The sequence below is a fragment of the Eublepharis macularius genome, chromosome 8 (assembly GCF_028583425.1).
Source record: "Eublepharis macularius isolate TG4126 chromosome 8, MPM_Emac_v1.0, whole genome shotgun sequence".
Taxonomy (NCBI): domain Eukaryota; kingdom Metazoa; phylum Chordata; class Lepidosauria; order Squamata; family Eublepharidae; genus Eublepharis; species Eublepharis macularius.
The window spans coordinates 36,744,347-36,764,391 of NC_072797.1; the positions used below are offsets into that span (position 1 = coordinate 36,744,347).

The window sequence follows — 20,045 nt, forward strand, 5'->3', positions numbered from 1 at the left end:
TTTACAAAGGATCTTCTATTTCAACATAAAAAACCCTCAAAGATCCTAAAGGAAGATTCATCTTTGTTAAAGGTTTAATTCAAAAACAAGACTACACCTTCGCATCCATTTATGCCCCTAATAATCAACAATTAAATTTTATAGAAGAAACACTAGGAAAACTGGAGAAATTTCAGGAAGGTCACCTCATAGTAGGGGGGGACCTAAACTACATAATGGATTACAAATGGGATAGAACACACTTTGAGAAAAAAACCGCTCAAAAAAATAAGAAGACAAAGTTACCGCCCATCTTAAAAAGACACAACCTTATTGACATATGGAGACATCTACACGTAGGGGAAAAGGATTATACTTATTACTCTCAAAGGCACAACTCATATACTAGGATTGACTTTATTTTAGTTTCTGAATCACTGCTTGAGCAAGCGATTGATTCCCAAATTGGATTGTGCTTAATTTCTGATCACTCCTGGGTCAACGTTTTAATAGCATCAGAAACACAAAAACAGAGCTCCAAACAATGGTGTTTGCCGAAACATTTACTCTACAATCATCAAGCAGCTAAAGAAATAGAAAAAATCCTAGAAAGAGCCATAGCCGATAATAACTCTGAAGAAATAAAGGCCAATATACTCTGGGATACGATTAAGACGGTATCAAGAGGACATATTATAGCGCTTTCAGCGAATATAAACAAAGAAAAATTAAAATATAGACAGGATTTAGCAGAGTCCATTAAAATTTTGGAGGAAGAGCACAAATTGACAGGAAGCAAAAAAACGTACCAAATATTAACTGCCCAACGTAAAACTTTAGAAACGCTCGATAGTAACAGTGTACATAGAAGTTTAATTAAATCTAAGCAAAGATATTGGTTTAATACTCCCAAAGCCCTAAGAACTCTATCGAATAAAATAAAACAGAAGAATTTGAAAAATAATATTCACCTACTTCAAGATGAAAATAAAGTAAATTGCCATGATTCCAAATCAATTTTGCAAGTATTTAGAGAATTTTATACGAATTTGTACTCATCAATAAACCCCAAACAAACTAAAATTATGGATTTTCTATATTCACTTAAAAATGTAAAGAAATTGGAAGAGAACCACAGATTAATTTTAGAGAAACCAATCTCCCTACAGGAAACCCTAGAAGCAATTAAGTTAGCCAAAAACAACAAAGCCACGGGACCTGATGGATATCCATCGGAGTTCTATAAAAAATATGCAACATTACTAGCTCAACATCTAACTAATACTTGCAATCTGGTTTTGGATGAATGTAAATTGCCCCCTACTTGGAATATGGCCGATATAGTAGTTATACATAAACAAGGAAAAGACCCAATAAAAGCAGATTCATACAGACCAATATCACTTCTCAATCATGATTATAAATTATTTACATCAATTCTGGCTCGACGTTTAAACTAATTTATAAGCAACTATATCCATAACAATCAGGCAGGTTTTATACCCAAAAGAGAAATTACAGACAATATTTATAAAACGTTAAATTTGATTGAGTTTTGCAATAACAACAGGACTGAAGCATTGTTCTTATCTTTAGATATCCAAAAAGCATTTGATTCGGTTGAGAAACATTACTTATGTAGCACCCTTCAATTCCTAGGCTTTGGTGAGAAGTTCCTAAATACTATTGGAGCTATATATTCGCAACCTACAGCTAACATTAGACTTAATGGTTTACGTTCAGAAAAAATAGTAATCAATAGAGGCACTAGACAGGGCTGTCCGTTATCTCCCATGCTTTTTGCTATAGCTTTGGAACCCTTCGCAATAGCTCTAAGGGAAAATGAAAATATACTTGGAATCCCTATCAAAGATAACTCTTTTAAAATCTCACTTTTCGCTGATGACATGCTAATTTACTTAACTAACCCAACAACCTCAATGACACATCTCCACCCCCTGTTATCTGAATTTGGTGCTATATCTGGCCTGGTTGTTAACCAATCAAAATCACAAATTCTTCCTATCAATCTCTCTAAAAGTACTGAAAATCTAATTTGTAAACAATATAAATATCAATATCAATATCAATATCAATATAAATATCAATAAATAAATATCTAACTTACCTCGGTATTAATATCACCTCTAATCTAAACAATCTCATCAAATTGAATCACCAAAGAATAGCAAACCAAATCAAAGCTGAAATTATCAATTGGAATAAACTAAAACTTAGCTGGTTCGATAGATTTCACCTAATAAAATCATTTATTTTACCTAAGTTTCTTTTCATTTTCAGAGCAATCCCAGTAACAATTCCCATAACGCTAATTACTCAATGGCAAACAATGATCAATAGTTTCTTATGGCAAAATAAACACCCAAGAATTTCATATTCCACGTTGAGACGAAAATCTAGAGATGGAGGTTTTAATTATCCAGATCTTAACTTATATCAAGCAGCAATCAGACTTCTAAACTTACTTCAACTCATCTCCGTGGAAACTACAGCAGAATGGATCACCCTTTCCAATACTCAATTGGACAAATTCTCCTTCAATGATTTAATATGGAACAAACAAATAAACAGACCCAAAAGCATTAACAAAAACACGTTTTTATTAGCAATTTTGCAGATATGGGACAAATTTAAAGCTAAACTAATTCCAGAAAATTCCAGATTTTCCTCATTTGTTAATCAGTCTTGGTTTCCTCCAGGTCAAGAATCAGATTTCATAAATACATTTCAACAAGCTAAGATGACAAGATTAACTGACATCGCTATAAATTCAGGCCTGATGGAGAAATCAGAAATAGAAGACAAATTAAAGCAAAAAATGTTATGGTTTAGATACTTACAGATTAAAAATATGATGGAACGAATTGGCATAAAAAACAATAATGAAAACTCCCCTGACGGAGTTTGAAATGATATTACAATCTTATACAGTTCAAAAAAAAGGAATGATCTCCATACTTTACACTACATTACTGAACACACTGAACAAAAAGCAAATCCTTTGTCAATCCAGCTGGGCTACAGATTGCAATGTAGATCAATCTCTTGAAACATGGAATAAGATTTGGACTTCAGCCATATTTAAATCAAATATCACTCTAACTAAGCTGCAAACATTCAAGATTATTCACAGGTGGTATCTTACGCCTAAGAGATTATCCTATATATACCCATCTGCTTCCCCACAATGCTGGAAAAATTGTGGAGAGACGGGTACGTTTGCCCATTGTTGGTGGGGTTGCCCTTTTATAAAAAGTTATTGGGGAAAAGTGATTGAATCAATCAGAACAATTACAGGATACGAAGTCCCGTTGGATCCCAAAATCATTTTTTTAGACCAGTGGGAAGACTTAGCAATACCTAAGATCAGAAGAGAATTGATTGCAACTCTTTTTGTAGTCGCAAAAAATGAGATAGCATTGGTCTGGAAGAAAGATCATGCACCCTCTGTAGATTCATGGTTTGAAAAAGTATGGAATCATTTCATAATGGAAAAAACCCATAACGATCTCTATATAGCTGAACAGTTTCCTGCAGTTTCCAAGTTCATGGAAAAATGGCTTCCATTTTTTGAATATGTTGATAAAAATAATATCCAGCCTAGATCAAAGATACTCCAAACAATTACTCTCTCTAGAAGCTTTATATTATAGCTTACAAGTTTTGTTGAACTACATAGCTTTTAACTGTATATACTTAACTCCCTCCTGTATCACAATAGTTTTGTACTGGTTAATGTTTCGATTTATACGTGTATGTTACTATGTTGTAATGGTTTAACTGCAATAAAATTAAAAAAAAAAAAAGCCTGCAGCAGCAACAACCACCACTAAGAAGGCAGAATGCCTATACAAAACGAAGGATGGTGGCTGCACATACTTGTCATCGCATTGTCCACCCTCATTGCTGGTAACCGAGGAGATGCAGACATGACAAAGACAGGGTCCACACTCCACCCCTTCTGATAAAGGAAAGAAACTTGATGCCATAGGAAGAAAATTTTATTCATCAGCCGCACTGAATATAAAACTTGCAAACTACAGCGCAATGATGGGCGCATATCAAATTTTGCTTTGGAGCAAGGCGGCTGCTTTTCATGACAAGTTGCCAGATGACCAAAAATCATTGGTCAGGGTTATTCAAGAGGAAGCAATGAGATTGGCTAGATACCAGATTAACGCTGGTTGCAACGTTGCTGATACCTTAGTGAGATCCTTGGCATCTGCCATAGTATTAAGGAGACACACATGTTTGCATGCGACAGCGCTACCCACAGAGATGTGTGTCAAGGTGGAAGACCTGTCCTTCGAAGGGAAAATGCTTTTCTCAGAAAAGATGGACGATTACCTGTCCCAGAAAAGACCATCAGACAGCACGCTCATACGGCATCCTCCCACCAACTCGGCAGAATCAGGAAAGACAATGGCTGTTGTGGGTTTTCCGGGCTGTATTGCCGTGGTCTTGGCATTGTAGTTCCTGACGTCTCACCAGCAGCTGTGGCTGGCATCTTCAGAGGTGTAGCACCAAAAGAGGTGTAGCACTCTTTTGGTGCTACACCTCTGAAGATGCCAGCCACAGCTGCTGGTGAAACGTCAGGAACTACAATGCCAAGACCACAGCAATACAGCCCGGAAAACCCACAACAGCCATCGTTCTCCGGCTGTGAAAGCCTTCGACAATACATCAGGAAAGACAATTCAGACAGCCATCCTAATTCAGAGGGAAGTCGTACCATTTCCATCCTTATCAGGGATACTTGTATCCTTCCCAACAGTCTTACCAGAGAACTCAAGGTGGCTTCGGGAAAAGAAAGGAACCCCACAGACCAAGGCAGGGGTAACAGTCACACCATCCCAAAGAGCAACATTAAGGAACCAAGCAGTTCTGACTAGTCCAAGGCCCAGAACCAATTTTTTGGTGAATGACTATGACCGTACCATGAGGCGTGGTGCTCTTATCACCAGTGATACATGGGTTCTGAATATTGTTCTTACAGACTATAAAATTGAGTTTAATAGTTTCCCATGTTTGAGTCTTCCTAATTACTCAGAAGGTGAGAAACGACCAGAACTGGGGGTAGAATTAAAAGCACTAATAAGTAAAGGCACAGTACAACCCCTATCAGGAGAGGAGACAAAACTAGGTTTCTATTCAAGGTTCTTCCTAGTAGATAAGAAGGATTGGGGACACAGACCTATTCTAGATTTGAGAGACCTAAATCAATTCATTACACCTCACAGGTTCTGTATGGTAACTTTACACATTGTCTTGACATTGACAAGAGACGATTGGTTTGCTGTATTAGACCTGAAGAACGCTTACTTCCACATTTCTATCAGTCCAACACATAGGAAGTTCAGGTTTACCTATGAAGGGGAAGTTTTTCAATATCACGTCCTTTCCTTCGATCCATCTACAGCGCCACGTGTCTTTACAAAATACATGGCCATAGTCATTGCCCACCTCGGAACTTCAGGATGTTCCATATATTTATAACTCGATGAGTGGCTCATTATGGGTCAGTCAGAAGAGGAAGTCCATAGACATGTAGAAATAACCCTGCATAGCTGTTTACAACTCAAGTCTTTTTGTGAACCAGAAGAAATCTAAACTAGAGCCAGCACAGGTAATTCAATTCATAGGTGTATTGGATTGCTCGGCCTTGTGGCCTGAGGAGAGAGCAGGAAAGATAAAAGGGATAATATGGTCATTTTTAAAATGCTGTTTCTAATCAGCTAGGAGAATCCAGGCACTTTGGGGACTTATGGCATCTACCACTGCGGTAGTTCCCTTTGCAAGGTTGAGGATGCGGGAATTACAGCTGTGGTTTAATTCAGTATTCCATGGGGAATCTGTTTCACAGGAAAAGAAGTTTAATATACCCAGGATGATATTAAGATCCTTTCAGTGGTCCTCATAGACGAGCATCTGTTTAAAGGGATACAATTTGGACACACCATAGCGGAGGTCTCTATTTCCACAGATGCATCAAACACAGGATGGGGTGCACACTGTGGGCGACTTTATGCCCATGGGAAACAAATGAGAAGGGTATGCACATTAAATTATTAGAATTAAGAGCAATCTATTATGCCTTATTTTCATTCACAGATGTCGTGAAAAGAAGAAATGTCCAAATACTTATGGACAACTCTGCTGCTATGTTTTATCTAAACAAGCAGGGAGGCACCTCCTCCACGATTCTCTGCAGAGAAGCCATGTCACTGTGGAATTGGGCCACAGGTCAAAATACAAACATTAGTGGAGTGCACATACCTGGAATGGACAGTACTATTGTGGACAGGCCCAGCAGGTTAGGGGGTCATTTGAGACGTGTATTTAAACCCTATATTTCAACAGTGGGGATTCCCAGACATAGACTTATTTGCAACAAGGGAAAACCGAAAGGCTGGCTTCTTCTGCTCCAGAGGGGGCCAAGGGAACAGTTCATTGGGAGATGTGTTCCAGCTATACTGGTCAGGGCATCTGTATTATGCTTTTCCACCAATTCCCCTGTTATCCAGGGTAGTAAGATACAGTCAGAAAGCACAAGGGTAATACTGATAACTCCATATTGGCCCAGGTAGCCATGGTTCCACAGCCTATTGACGCTTGCCAACAAGAGAGTTCTCCACTTACCCAAAACGCTGGACTCCTCTTGGCGAATGACTTTACACCACAATGTGGGCAAGCTCCAGCTGGCAGCGTGGCTCATAACACCACAAGGGGATTCCCCATGGATGCAGCAGAGGTAATACTGAATGCCAGACGTCTGTCCACTAGACAGGCATATGGACTGAAATGGGGAAGGTTCACTGACTGGGCAGGAAACAGAAGCATCAATGCAATTGACTGTACACTAGACCGAATCTTAGAATTTCTATTAGAACTTAAAAGACAGGGACTATCGAACTCTTCAGTTAAGGTCTAGCTGGTAGCCATTTTGGCTATTCACTCACCTATTAACAATAAAACAGTGTTCTCTCACTGTACCTCCAAGATGTTCATGAAAGGTTTAAACAATAGGTTTCCCTCTCCCAGAAGAGTTTGTACCACAGTGGTCGCTACAGTTGGTTCTGGCTAGGCTCATGAAAAAACCTTTCGAGCCTATGGCAACTTGCCATCTGAGGACTCTATCCTTCAAAGTAGCATTCTTGGTGGCAATAACATCTGAGAGAAGAGTGAGCTAGCTGCCCTGAACATAGAACCCATTTCCTCAAAGTTCATCCTGGGAAAGTGGTGCTGAGAACTAAATTGGATTTTCTGCCTAATGTGGCATCAAAATTTCATATCTCACAAGAGTTAGTATAGACTACTTTCTTCCAAAGGCCATCAGGAGAGGCAGAATTACATATTTTGGATGTAAGATGAGCAATTCTATCTTATTTAAACCTTTCAGAGTGGACCCTCATTTCGTCTGCTTCTCAGGCCCTAATAAGGGGGGGGGGGGGAAGCAAGTGCACAAACCATTGCAAGTTGAGTGATGCAGGCTATACAGTTATGTTATCAAAAAGCAAACTTACCTCACCCTGTAGAGGTTCATGAACACTCCACAAGGTCACAAGCATCTTCTGCAGCACTGCTGAAAGGGGTGCCGATCCAGGACATCTGCAGAGCTGCAACACGGTCGTCTACTGATACCTTTGCCAGACACTATGCCCTGGACATACTCGACAGGAAAGAAGCAGCAGTGGGTATGGCAGGACTCGTGTCTCTTCTAGGAAAAGAATAAGTTCCACCGCCCTGGTAAATAGCTTGTCAAACTCCCATGTGGGACTGCACAGAAAGACCCAAAATGAAAAACAGTGTTGCACTTACATGTAACTGTTGTTCATTGAGGTCTTCAGTGCAGGCACACATACCCTTCCTCCTTCCCTGCTCAGGTTCTTCTACTTATCTGGAGAGTATGGCAGCGAAAGAGGACTGAGGGTACGAGGGGCGCCCCGCCTCCCTAGGGGGCTGTTTTAGGCGGGAAAACAGCTGTGCATGTGCTGGGGAGGCGAGGGACCCCCTAGTGGTTTTAATAAAAATAGCTTTAAAAGCTCCGATCGGCAGGCCTGCACATGCATAACCCCTTGTGTGTCTGCACAGAAGACCTCAATGAACAATACTTACAGGTAAGTGCAATACTGTTTTTCGTCCAGGTCAACTGATCTCTGTAGTCTAGAGATCAGTTATAATTCCAGGAGAACTCCAGGCCCTATACTTTTTGATTAGTAAACCTAGGAGGGGGAAGCATGTGAGCTTATTTTATTAGTGCTTGAACCTCATAAATACTGGTTTGTTTTTACATGTGAACTAAGCCATAATGCCAACATGTAGCAAAGTCCATTTTTAAACATTAATGTTTTAGATTCGTGTGAGAATTGAGAAGGATCCAGAGCTTGGATTTAGTATATCAGGAGGAGTTGGTGGAAGAGGAAACCCATTCAGACCTGATGATGATGTGAGTATTAAAATAATCATTTATTTTAAATGTAGCTGACATACTGCTAAGCATTATCTTAAGTACCAATTGAAGAGTGTAAACTTGCTTTTATAACATTTTCAACCCTTTCCCTTGTTAACACTTAAATATTAAAAAAAAAATTCAGAGAGAGAACTATTTTCTAGGATCTCCTAAAGGATTGAAAGGAAACAATAAGCACGTTTGCAGATTTGTTACAAAACGCCTAAATGTAATTATTTTATTTCATTTGAAAAATTATATTTTATTTGTTGTTTATAGTCTGCATTTCTTACCGAGACTCAAGGTAAATTGAACAATATCAATCAATGCAGTAAATTAAATGATACTTCTAATAAGCAATGTAATTGAATAAGGAATTGCTGAATAGGAGGTGTCTGCTGCATTAACTTGCTTATCCGGTAGTAATGCTGGGTTCAGAATAGCCCCATGGCTCTTAACTGAGTCAGCAAGGGTCAGATGAAGCCTTATCAGAAGTGGGAAGCACAATGTTGTACTTCTCAACCAGCACTCTCTGGGTTCAGTTTCAATTTGTTCACTTTCAGTTAGGTAACCAAGCAGTCAGGCAGTGGCTAAAGATCTCTAACACATTGCCAGGGAATTTGGATAGAGAGATAATAGAGCTGTATATGTTGATGTTGATGACATCTAGTTCCAAAGCTATGAATGATTTTTCCTAAAAGCTTCACATAGAGGTTGAATTACATAGGGTATGAAATTACGCCCCGTGGATTTCCCCAAGACAGTTCTCACACTGAAGGTAACTGGTCTCCACCTTGAGTCCAATCCATGAGATATAATTTAAACCAGTACTTTACTTTATTTGGTATTTAGCCCTCCCTCCCCACAAGTGGGCTCAGGACAGGGTACAACATTCATAAAATACATAATTATATAAATGCAATTAAAATCATATCATAAAATCATAACTCAGTTGGCCTATTTCACATTTCTGCCCTCAAATACAAAGAGGGAGACACCCGGACGGACGGGATGTCATTGGATAGGAGAAGGCGATGGGAGGCTCAGTGATGGTCCTAATACTGGCCTCAACCATATGCCCAGCAGAACATCTCTGTCTTGCAGGCCCGCTGAAATGATACTAGATCTTGGTGACCTGAGTTTCTTCAGACAGAGAGTTCCACCAGGTTGGGGCCAGGACCGAAAAAGCCCTGGCCTTGGTTGAGGCCAAACGAGCCTCCCTGGGGCCAGGGATCACCAGCAAGTTCTTGTCTGCTGAACAAAGCACTCTCCGAGGTACATATAGGGAAAGATGGTCCCTCACCAACATCTTGAAACGGACCCAGAACTCCATGGGAAGCCAGTGAAGCTTCTGCAAAACTGGTGTAATATGTAACCTGAATGGAACGTCCATCAGGACCCAAGCAGCAGCAGCATTCTGGACCCGCTGTAGTTTCTGGGTCAGACCCAAGGGTAGCCCTGTGTAGAGGGAGTTACAGTAATCTAGCCTAGAGGTGACCGTTGCATGGATCACTGTGGTTAGGTCCTGGACTGAAAGATAGGGGACAAGTTGCCTAGCCTGCTGTAATTGGAAAAAACCAATCCGGGCTGCAGATGTGACCTGAGCCACCATAGATAAGGAGGAATCCAGGATCACGCCAAGACTCCTGACTGATGAGACAGACACCAACAGGGCCCCCTCAAAGGCCGGAAGACAAATCCGTGTATGCTGCAGCCCATGGCCCAAATACAGGACCTCCATCTTCGCAGGGTTCAGCTTCAGTCTGCTCTGCTTCACCCAACCAGATACCACCTCCAAGGCTCTCAACAGGATGTTTGGGGCTGATTCAGGTCGGCCGCTCATCAACAGATATAGCTGGGTGTCATCCGCATACTGGTGACAACCCAATCCGAAACTCCACACCAACTGGGCGAGGGGGCGCATATAAAGGTTAAACAACAGGGGAGAGAGTACAAGGTGCATCCCTTGATACTTTCTTCTGCTTCCAAGTACCATGGCATGTTCTACTGTATCAAAGGCTGCAGATATATCCAAGGAGCAACAGAAAGGCATGGCCTTTGTCTGCCTTCAGAAAAAAGTTATCAACTAAAACCATCAGGGCCAACTCTGACCTGTAGCCCAGACTGAAAAGGGTCCAGAGCAAGTGGATTATCTAAGAAGACCTGGTCTACTATTCTCTCAATCACTTTTTCCAAGAAGGGCAAATTAGAGACTTAGACATTATTTTTCTGTATGGAAGGTTTTTTAAAGTAGCAGATGGACAACCTGCTTCTTGAGTGGCCAAGCGAAGGTACCTTGAGTTAGTGACTGATTTATGATGAACCTGAAGGGCTCATTAATGTGGTTCTTACGCTATTTTAGCAGCTAGGATGAGCAAAGATCCAATGCAAAAGTAGTGGCCTTCACAGATCCCAGGATGCTGTCAACCTCTGTTGTGGTAACTGGATCAAAATTGTCCACAAACTAGATTGAGGCAATAAAAGATGTTAGAGAAAAACTGGAATTTGAAAGACTTGAGATGACATAGGGTATGCTTCTCTCAGCTTCCACAATTCAGAGAACTATGTGCAGAGCAGGATGTTTCTTTTAAAATTAGTTCCAGCATTACATGGCAAGGTATTTATTGAAAACTGGAGGAATCTCAAAAATATATTTTCATAGTAAAGGGGGGTGATACTGGTCAAAGAAGATCCTGTCAGGCTTCAGAGAAACTATGGTTGTTGGGGGTTTTCCGGGCTGTATTGCCGTGGTCTTGGCATTGTAGTTCCTGACGTTTCGCCAGCAGCTGTGGCTGGCATCTTCAGAGGTGTAGCACCAAAAGACAGAGATCTCTCAGTGTCACAGTGTGGAAAAGATGTAGGTCATTTGTATCTACTCAGGAGGGGTGGGGTTGAGCTGAGAAACTGTCTTGATTATGGCCTGCTTTTACAATTTCTTGTGTTGGATGTATATAAGATGTGCACAGCCGAGTATCTCATGTTGTCCTGTACAGCATCTGTACACACACCAAGTTTCCAATATGGGGTGGGGAAGGGTCTGTTTAATGAAAGTAAAAAGCCCTGCTGGTGATGTACATCTACCAGCTGATAGGGACCAGCCTAGGTTAGCCTGGTGGCATACCGGAAATATATAAAACAGCATACATACATAAGGTAACTGAATATTCCAATTGTGATTTCCATTCCCTTATGTGGAGGAGATTTAACTTCATTCTGTGCTTTAATTGATAAATATGGCATGCATCTTAAAAGTCAGTGCAAATGTATAGTTAACTGGGCTTTTAAAGATTGGGATGTTGGAACTGTCATGTTGAGCCTTTACTGCTTGCATCCCCATTTTTTACTCTTTACATACTTGTGCACTTGCACACACATACATACACTCTGATTATCCAGGCTCTGCAACTTGCATTCCTGAGGGAGGGGCTTATTTTACAGCTTATGCTGATCCTTAATCCCCAGCTAATTGTACACATGCACTAGATCTTAGTTTTTAAACCGTTATAAATTCATTTGGAAAAATGTATTTCCGACACTAATTACACTTCTGATATTAAAATAGAATATGAAGCTTTTAAAAATATAAAAGTTGACTCACAACTTTGTTTCCTCTTTGCTCAAAGGGTATATTTGTAACCAGGGTACAGCCTGAAGGACCAGCATCTAAACTCTTGCAACCAGGAGATAAAATTATTCAGGTATTTTAGTAACATATATTAATTTTTACACTTGATGCAACAACTTTCTCTAGAGCCTTGTTACTTTCTTCTGCCTACTTCTTAGATTCTCCTTTATTCTTAAAATGCTTCTTGTTTTAACCTCATTTGGTCTATTGACCCATTCACTTCATTGTCACCCAACTTCTTTTTGTTCCCAGGCTAGATTAGAACTTGTTTCCCTCATATGTCAGTTTTCTATACACCAGGAGCATTCATCCATATGATTTCCCAGTTGGAAGTGGTATAATCCAGGCATGGGTTTACTTCCTCACCTGCGGTTTATAAGAATTAAGCTTAAATCTGGGCACATCTGGAAAATATAAAAAGAGTTGGCTGATTTAGTTTATTTTGAATTCTTGCTTTCCCCCCTTTTCCTATGCTGCTGTACTGGTTGGGCAATGTCACTTACACTGTTCTAATCCACACCCACTTTACTAATCCCTGGTATCATTTTGCCCCAAATCATGCCCATCCAGCTACTAGTTCAATGATAAAATCAAAGCTATCCACCCTACTTCCTCCCCCCCCCATTCCTCTTCTTCCCTCAATACTCTCCTCTTCTCACATGTCTCATTTAGCAAGATGGCACAATGTTGTCTTTTTCAAAGCTTTCTGTGACCCTGCTGCTTCCCATCTGCCCATCTTTATCTCCTTCACCATATTAGCAATTCATCTCCTTTAGTGCCATATTCAAGCATGCCACTATCTCCCCCTTTTCAAAAATTTTTCCCTTGACCTATATTCATACTTCTAACTACCCATTTAATCAGCTTTCTATTATTCACTACCAAAACTGTTACTCTTGCTGCTTTGACTCCCTTCCATGTTCCACTGAAACTGCCCTCACTACCATTTCTTTGCTTCCAAAACCAATGAAATGGCTTCAGCTCTCCATTGCCTTTATTTAGTTCATCATTGCCCCTCTGTGATCAACTCAGTGCTTTAAATCTTCATGTTTCTCTTCTGATAAAGTTTTCTTTCTATGACAGTACAATCATAATGTCAGGAGAATGAGCTTGCATCCTCAATATGAAACAACCTCTGCCTTGTTGGTCTTCTCTCTCCTGATGTTATGATAGTCTAGAAAAGATTTAGGCAAGTGTTTCATTTTGGAATTGCTAAAAAAAAATGGCCCAATTTGGCTATTATCAATAAGCAAGGAGAAGGAATGGAAGTCAAAAGACCACTGAAGGTTTTGTAAATCCAGTTGGGAGATAAACTTATCTAAGGCAATAGAAGGGAAAGATTTGGTTGGCAGATATTAGGAATGCTCTGTGTTTGCGTGTGCATATGCCAGCGTGGTGTAGTAGTTTGAGTGTCAGACTAGGATCTGGGAGACCCAGGTTCAAATCCCTACACTGTCATGGAAGTTTCCAGGGTGATGTTGGGCCAGTCACACACACACACTCAGAGACTAATATACCTCACATGGTTGTTACGAAGATAAAACGGAGGAGAATGATGTAAGCCACTTTGGGTCCTCCTTGGGGGAAAAGGCAGGGTATAAATGAAGTAAATAACTGTACCACATTTAATTTCATAATATTGCTTAAAAGGTGCTTATTCACACCAATATTTGGGGGGAATGAAAAATTTTGGTAACACTTCCTCCAGATTCATGTGGTGAAAATGTAAAGGCTCCCATGTAGCTTAATTATTAATGCATCCTGGAACTCTTTAAAAAAAAAAAAACCTCTCCCAAAATAAAAAAACCTCTTACAGGATATGCAATCTTACAACGGTTCAATTTTTCACAAGAATATTTCAGCATATGCAGTCTTAAAAGCAGTTTTGACTATTTGAAGTACCAAGAGTACATATATTTATATTATGAAAATACTTCCATTCTTTCATCTGCCTGTTTCCCTGAGATGTAACTGGAGTAGAATAAGGAATAGGTCATAAAATTTAAAAATCAAAAGTTAGATGTTTTTGAAAAGTTGTTGCATTGCATTTATCAGGATTTAATTTTCTTTCCAGGCGAATGGATATAGCTTCATCAGTATTGATCATGGACAAGCAGTATCTTTGCTAAAGACTTTTCAGAACACGGTGGAACTCATCATTGTGAGGGAGGGTTCTTAAACACTGCGGAGAAAAGGGAAATGCCAGCACGATCCTCTGGAGAACTTGTTGGAAATTGAATATTTTGATTATTTTTATATGTGAAAAGAACTTTTAAAATTATGTACAGTAATACAATAATGAACTTGTGGTTATGGGGGAAGAACCACTGTAAAGAACATAAATGAATCAGTTTTGGAAATGCATATGGTAACAAACCCTTGAGTTTTAAAACATTGGAGCAATCAAAGATCACTCCTCCAAGAACAAACCTGTGGTGTTTTTTGTACAGATGGTGGGTTTATTTTTGGATAATTCATACACATTACTAAACTTTGTGTAAAGGTATAAGGAGCCTCAGTTGTAGCCAGTGGACAGATGGCAGGGCTTTCTGTCCTGTAGCTGTGTTTTACCTTTTATTTTTTGTTCTCCAGGTGTTAATATATTTGAAACCACTTCTGTAGATGCAGATAAGAGATTCGAAATGTTGGCTTTGCAATGTGCATATTGTATAGAAGAATGGGTAGATGGAAGGTGGGGCTGGCTGGATAAATTTAATGGGCCAGGTAAAATGGCTATGAGAGAATGGAATCAAGAAAGGAAGGAAAGATAAGTTAACCTGAGAATGTATATCTACCAACAGAAGAATGCAATAAAATGTGAAGTCTTTTCAGGAAGACTATAAACATATTTCTGGGAGTTCTACAGGATTGGCTCATATCATGTTCAATGACTGTCATATTTACAATGTGTCATTCAGTTTTGAATGTCTATTTTTAATCACACTTTTTTTAAAAAAAATCTGTACTGTGGAGTTGTACCCAGAGACTCCTTCTTAAAATGAAAATCCCCAGTTTTGTGTAAAATGGTGATTTTCTTCTGCCTTGTATTAAAAACTCCATTTTCAATTATTTATAGTTTTTTATTTTTAAAAAATGAAACTGAAATGGCCAGTTTTTAAGACTGTGTTGCCTGAAACTCATCACATATATCACAGGTGTGCATGTTCCAGACCTTGAATCACTCTGCCAACAAAAACCTCATTCTTTTTAATGGGGTTTGTGGCGATGAGCCCTGTGAGGATTGGGCTGCCTGTAAGGTAAATGGTGCAAGAAGGTTTAGGAAAGAAATCTTGAACTTGTTTGGCCTTGAATTGCCTTGTTTAGTCTAAAAGGAAACAATACGTATGAAGCTAGGTAACCAAAGCCAGTTTCTATGAGACTGTTGCACAGTGATGGGAGGCTTGCTGTTGGGAAGTTGTAGGGCAAAGGGATGGGTACTCTGGGACCCACCAGTTTGTAATGATCTTTCTCAAAGGGCTGTTCCTACAGGTGACATTAAATGTGAACTAGACACTTCAGAGTCATTAAAGGGTTTCTAACTATATTAATAGTAATTTACCACAGGCTGCCTTTGTTCCTTCTTACTTGTATAAAATATTGGATTATACATAATTAATTTTCTTTATGACAAACTTCATTTTTTTTCTTCCTTAAGTAACTGAGATGAGATTGCCTAACTTTATGGGGTAAATAAATAATACATGGTTATTATGGACCAGAGAAAAGTGCCATAGAAGACCAATAACTGTTTTTTTTTTTTCATTTTAATTTTTTTTTTTAAAAAGAGGCTAATTGATCTATCATTGGAGCAATATTCACTTACTGCGATTTTTAATAAATAGAAATTTGGTAGCAAACACACCAGCCTACTGTCATTTTTTGGAAGGATATGCTGGAAGAGAAAGGAATTTACATACCTAACAGAGGCAGTACTTCTAAAATAGACGAGCTCCAATGATTATTGCACTTCAAAGATGTTATCAACTGCATATTGTACTGTGTATAGTTTTAATAATTTTAATTGAAACCCTTTAACAACTCTTTGTACATTAATTTTAGTTGATTTTCATTAATATTTACATAGGAATTGATTTTTTATATTAGTAGAAATGTGCTGTATTTTGGATACATTCACTTATTTTCTGTGTGCTGTTAATCTTTAAAGAAAACAAGAAACAGCTATATAATGGCAGGCTTCAGTGTTATCTTGCTTCTAAAAGTGTCTTTAATTTCTCTTTGACAATTTAAAATTTCACATTCATTGCTTTTAATCATGTTAGTAAATTCAGCCTTTTAAAGGGAATGTATACAGATCAGTCCTAATGTGACCTGAGACACAAACTGTAATTTTGGGAAGACGAAAAAGCCTAAACCTGAACTGATTCTTTACTGATTGTGGACTTAATTTAATCAGATTGAAATAAATGGAGTGAAATGCACTACATTTGTATGAAGCATTATACACCATGCTGTTATACTCTAATGTAATTGGGAAAAAATTGTTTATCAAGGACACTCTTGCCAGAAATAAATGTTAGTAGAGGAAATTTAAAGGAACAAATACGGTGCTTTCTAGCTGTTTGCAAGAAACTAAAATTATCTGTGAAATAAATATTGATTAGTAAATATTGATTAGTATTTTATCCTGGAAAAAAATCACACATTTTTGATGCATTATTCCATTTTTGTGTTGAGAGACAAATATTTTTTTTTTGCTTGAAAGAAGTTGTGGAAGAGGTGACTCAGTCAAAAGGGAGAAAGAAATATCCTGAAGTCATGAATTTTTAAGGTTTCTTTTCTTGTTCAATAAAATATATTTGCAAATTCTGTTTTAGCATAGATTGAATAAAGTACTTGTAAGTTCACTGCTGTTTTCATGACAGTTCATTAAAGAATCAGTTCAAATGAAGAAAAACAATTCTGGAAGAAAAATCCCACATATTTATTGTTGTATATATATATATTTTTTACCTTTTTGGACTGGAGTTTCAAATGTGTATATACTTGAACACATTATATGAACACAATCATAGCAATAAGCAACACAGAGAACCCAGCATTCATGACTGATTTGCTCTACTACTTTTTAAAAAAGTAATTATGCCCTTGTCAGCAGCTATGTAATGGTTTTTATTGATCAGCGTTTATTCAGCATTCCAAATTTTTGTATATAATTCAGTTGTTTCTGAAGTAACACATGGAGAATAGATAATAAACTAATGCTCTTTAAAGGTTGTGTAGTTTACTGATTTTACTTTACATCAGTTTGGAATACTTCTGAATACTTGGATCTCTCTAATAGGGATTTATGGACTGTTAAATAATAGTAGCAGTAATCAGATTTTGTCTACTCAATAAACATTAAAAATCTTTCTTTTCAAAGCTGCCATGTGAATTGGAATTGATAGTGCAATCCTAAACAGAGTTATAACTTTTTAAGCATTGCTTCAAGCAGCCTTCGTGTGACAGGTTTCAATGAAATCCTTCCATAAAGGTGAGCCTGCCAGCCATATGAAAATCATATTCTAGAGAAGGCACCAGAAAGGTTGCCCTAACTTCTTATAAATAAATGATACACTGATTTTTGTCCCGTTCCAGAGTTGAAGGTGGTGCTATTTTGATCGGGAATCCCAGCTCAAAAATATTGAGATCATTATTTTTAACTTGCCTGTGCTATGGAAACTCAGAGTCTTAGTCTACTGATCAGCAGTGAGGCCATCATAGGAAAGTTAATTGACATTTTCATGAAAGGCATAGTACTAGGAGCACGGATAAATTTCAAATTAAGATCTAATACACAGAAAGAGAGAGATTGTTGCTTCTCCTTTCCCCCACTGCCACCACAAATGATATCCATTCTGAGGCAACCACACCAACACCTACAGGACCTCCAGATTCTTCCTTCTCTGACTTATTTTCAGAGGTTTTTATCTGCCCACAGCCTCAGAGAATTTGTGTTTTACAACTGGACAGTCTTGTCTGAGGTATTTATTAACTTTATTTATACTCGGTCTTTCTCCCCGATGGGAACTCAAAGCCACTTATATCCTCTTGAACTCAGTGCCTTGCTAAATTAAAAAAAAATGTCAAGGCTTTAATAAGAAATGTTTATTACAGGTTTTATTCGATATCAGATTAAATATTGGTTTATTTACATGTGAGCCAGCATGGTGTACTGATTAGAGTGTCATACTGCGTTCTGGGAGGCCGAGTTTTGAATCCCGTTGCACACTCAGCTCACCCAGCCCCTCAATAAACACCCTTTCTGAGTTGGCACAGCTGCTGGCAGATATGGTATTGGAGACACCCAGACTTAGTGTTCTGGGGACTTCAACATCCATGCTGAGTGTCCCAAGTCAGGCCCAGCTCAGGAATTTATAGCTTCCCCTGGCAACCCTCTCTCACAGGCCCTACACATGAAAGAGGCCACACCTTGGACTTGATATTTTGCACTCAGCCTTTGAGGGAAAGTCTTGTTTCAACATTAGAGATTCAGCCTGAACCATGGTCAGACCATCATCTGCTGAAGACAAAAGTGAATACGGCCTGCAAAATAGGGAGTCCAAGTAAAATGATCCATCCACAAAGACTCATGGACCCTTATAGACTCCTTGAAGCTATTGACACCATTGCTCCTTGTCAACCCCTCTGGCTCTTGGGAAGGAAGCCAGCCCCATCGTTTACCATGGAGCTGGCTGAAAAGAGGATTGGAAGACATCTAGAAAGACATTGGTGAAAACCCCACATGGAAGCAGATAGAGCATGCTACAGAATCCACTTGAGGTTGCAGAGCTCCTCAAGTGCTGCAGAGTAGTAAGTTTTCTCCCTCCGTTTTTAACCTCCTAAACAGCCCTGTGAGGCGAGTTAGGTTCAGTACCTCGCCCAAAGTAACCCAGTGAGCTTCATTGCTAAGTGGGATGTTGAACCCGGGTGTCTCCAGCAGAATGCTACGCTAGTTCCTGCGCATTCCGCAAGGGCTGTCAAGACAGAAGTTTTAGGTGGGTAGCTGTGCTGTTCTGCAGAATTTTGAGTCCAGTGACATCTTATGGGCCAGCAAGATTTCCAGAGTATAAGCTTTCGAGAGTCAAAGCTTCCTTTTCCAGATTCAGATACTCTCTGTATCTAAAGAGGGGAACTCTGACTCTCCGAAGCTTATACCCTGATAACGTTGTTAGTCTCTAAGGTGCCACTGGACTCAAAGACCGAGAAGCTTAGCGTATATATGTTTTTTTAATGACAAAGGGGCTTAATAAAATCAGAGTCCAGTAGCACCTTTAAGACTAACCAATTTTATTGTAGCATAAGCTTTCGAGAATCAAGTTCTCTTCGTCAGATGCATGATACAGAGACTGGTCAAATACAGAAGAGGAGGGAGAGAAGGGGAGGAGAGAGAAGAGGCAATTGGGGGGGGAGGGGGGTGCAATCAAAACATTCCTTTGCTAGTATATGTAAACATCTCCTTTTAGTGTGTGTATCTGTTGGCTTCAGAGGAGTTTGCCCTTTTAGTTTGTAGAAGCCAAACAGCTAGACCATCCAATTCCAATGCAGTATGAGCCTTCGATAACCACAGCTCTCCCTGCCAGATGCATCTGACAAAGAGATCTGTGGTTCCCGAAAGCCCACGCCAGGTGCCACTGAGCTCCCCCAGACCCCACCTCTGTAAAGGAAATCTGTTACCTGTGATAATGTGATAACCATTCATAGTCCCTATTCAGTCCCAGCTTGACAGAGTCAAATTTGCGTATGAATTCCAGTTCAGCAGCCTCCCGTTGGATTTTGTTTTTGAAAGGTTTCTGTTGAACTACAGCGACCTTTAAGTCTTTGATGGAATGTCCTGGTAGATTGAAGTGTTCTCCCAATGGTTTCTGGACGTTTCCATTTCTAATGTCAGATTTGTGTCCATTCTTTTGCGTAGAGGCATGTAGATATGAGTATCGGTCTGTTGGTTTCCGGTATAAGGTATTTATTCGT

General features: G+C 39.2%; 1 protein-coding gene across 4 annotated transcripts in view; it reads left to right on the forward strand.

The window, feature by feature from the left end:
- Positions 1–17,305, forward strand: part of ERBIN (erbb2 interacting protein) — a 121,147-nt gene extending 103,842 nt beyond the window's left edge. For all 4 annotated transcript variants that reach the window (XM_054986107.1, XM_054986108.1, XM_054986109.1 and 1 more), the window contains 3 exons: positions 8,354–8,446; positions 12,073–12,147; positions 14,149–17,305. In XM_054986107.1, coding sequence (XP_054842082.1) covers positions 8,354–8,446; positions 12,073–12,147; positions 14,149–14,253 — 273 coding nt within the window. In that variant the 3' untranslated portion in view covers positions 14,254–17,305. The remainder of the gene's footprint in view (positions 1–8,353; positions 8,447–12,072; positions 12,148–14,148) is intronic.
- The last annotated feature ends 2,740 nt before the right edge of the window (positions 17,306–20,045 follow it).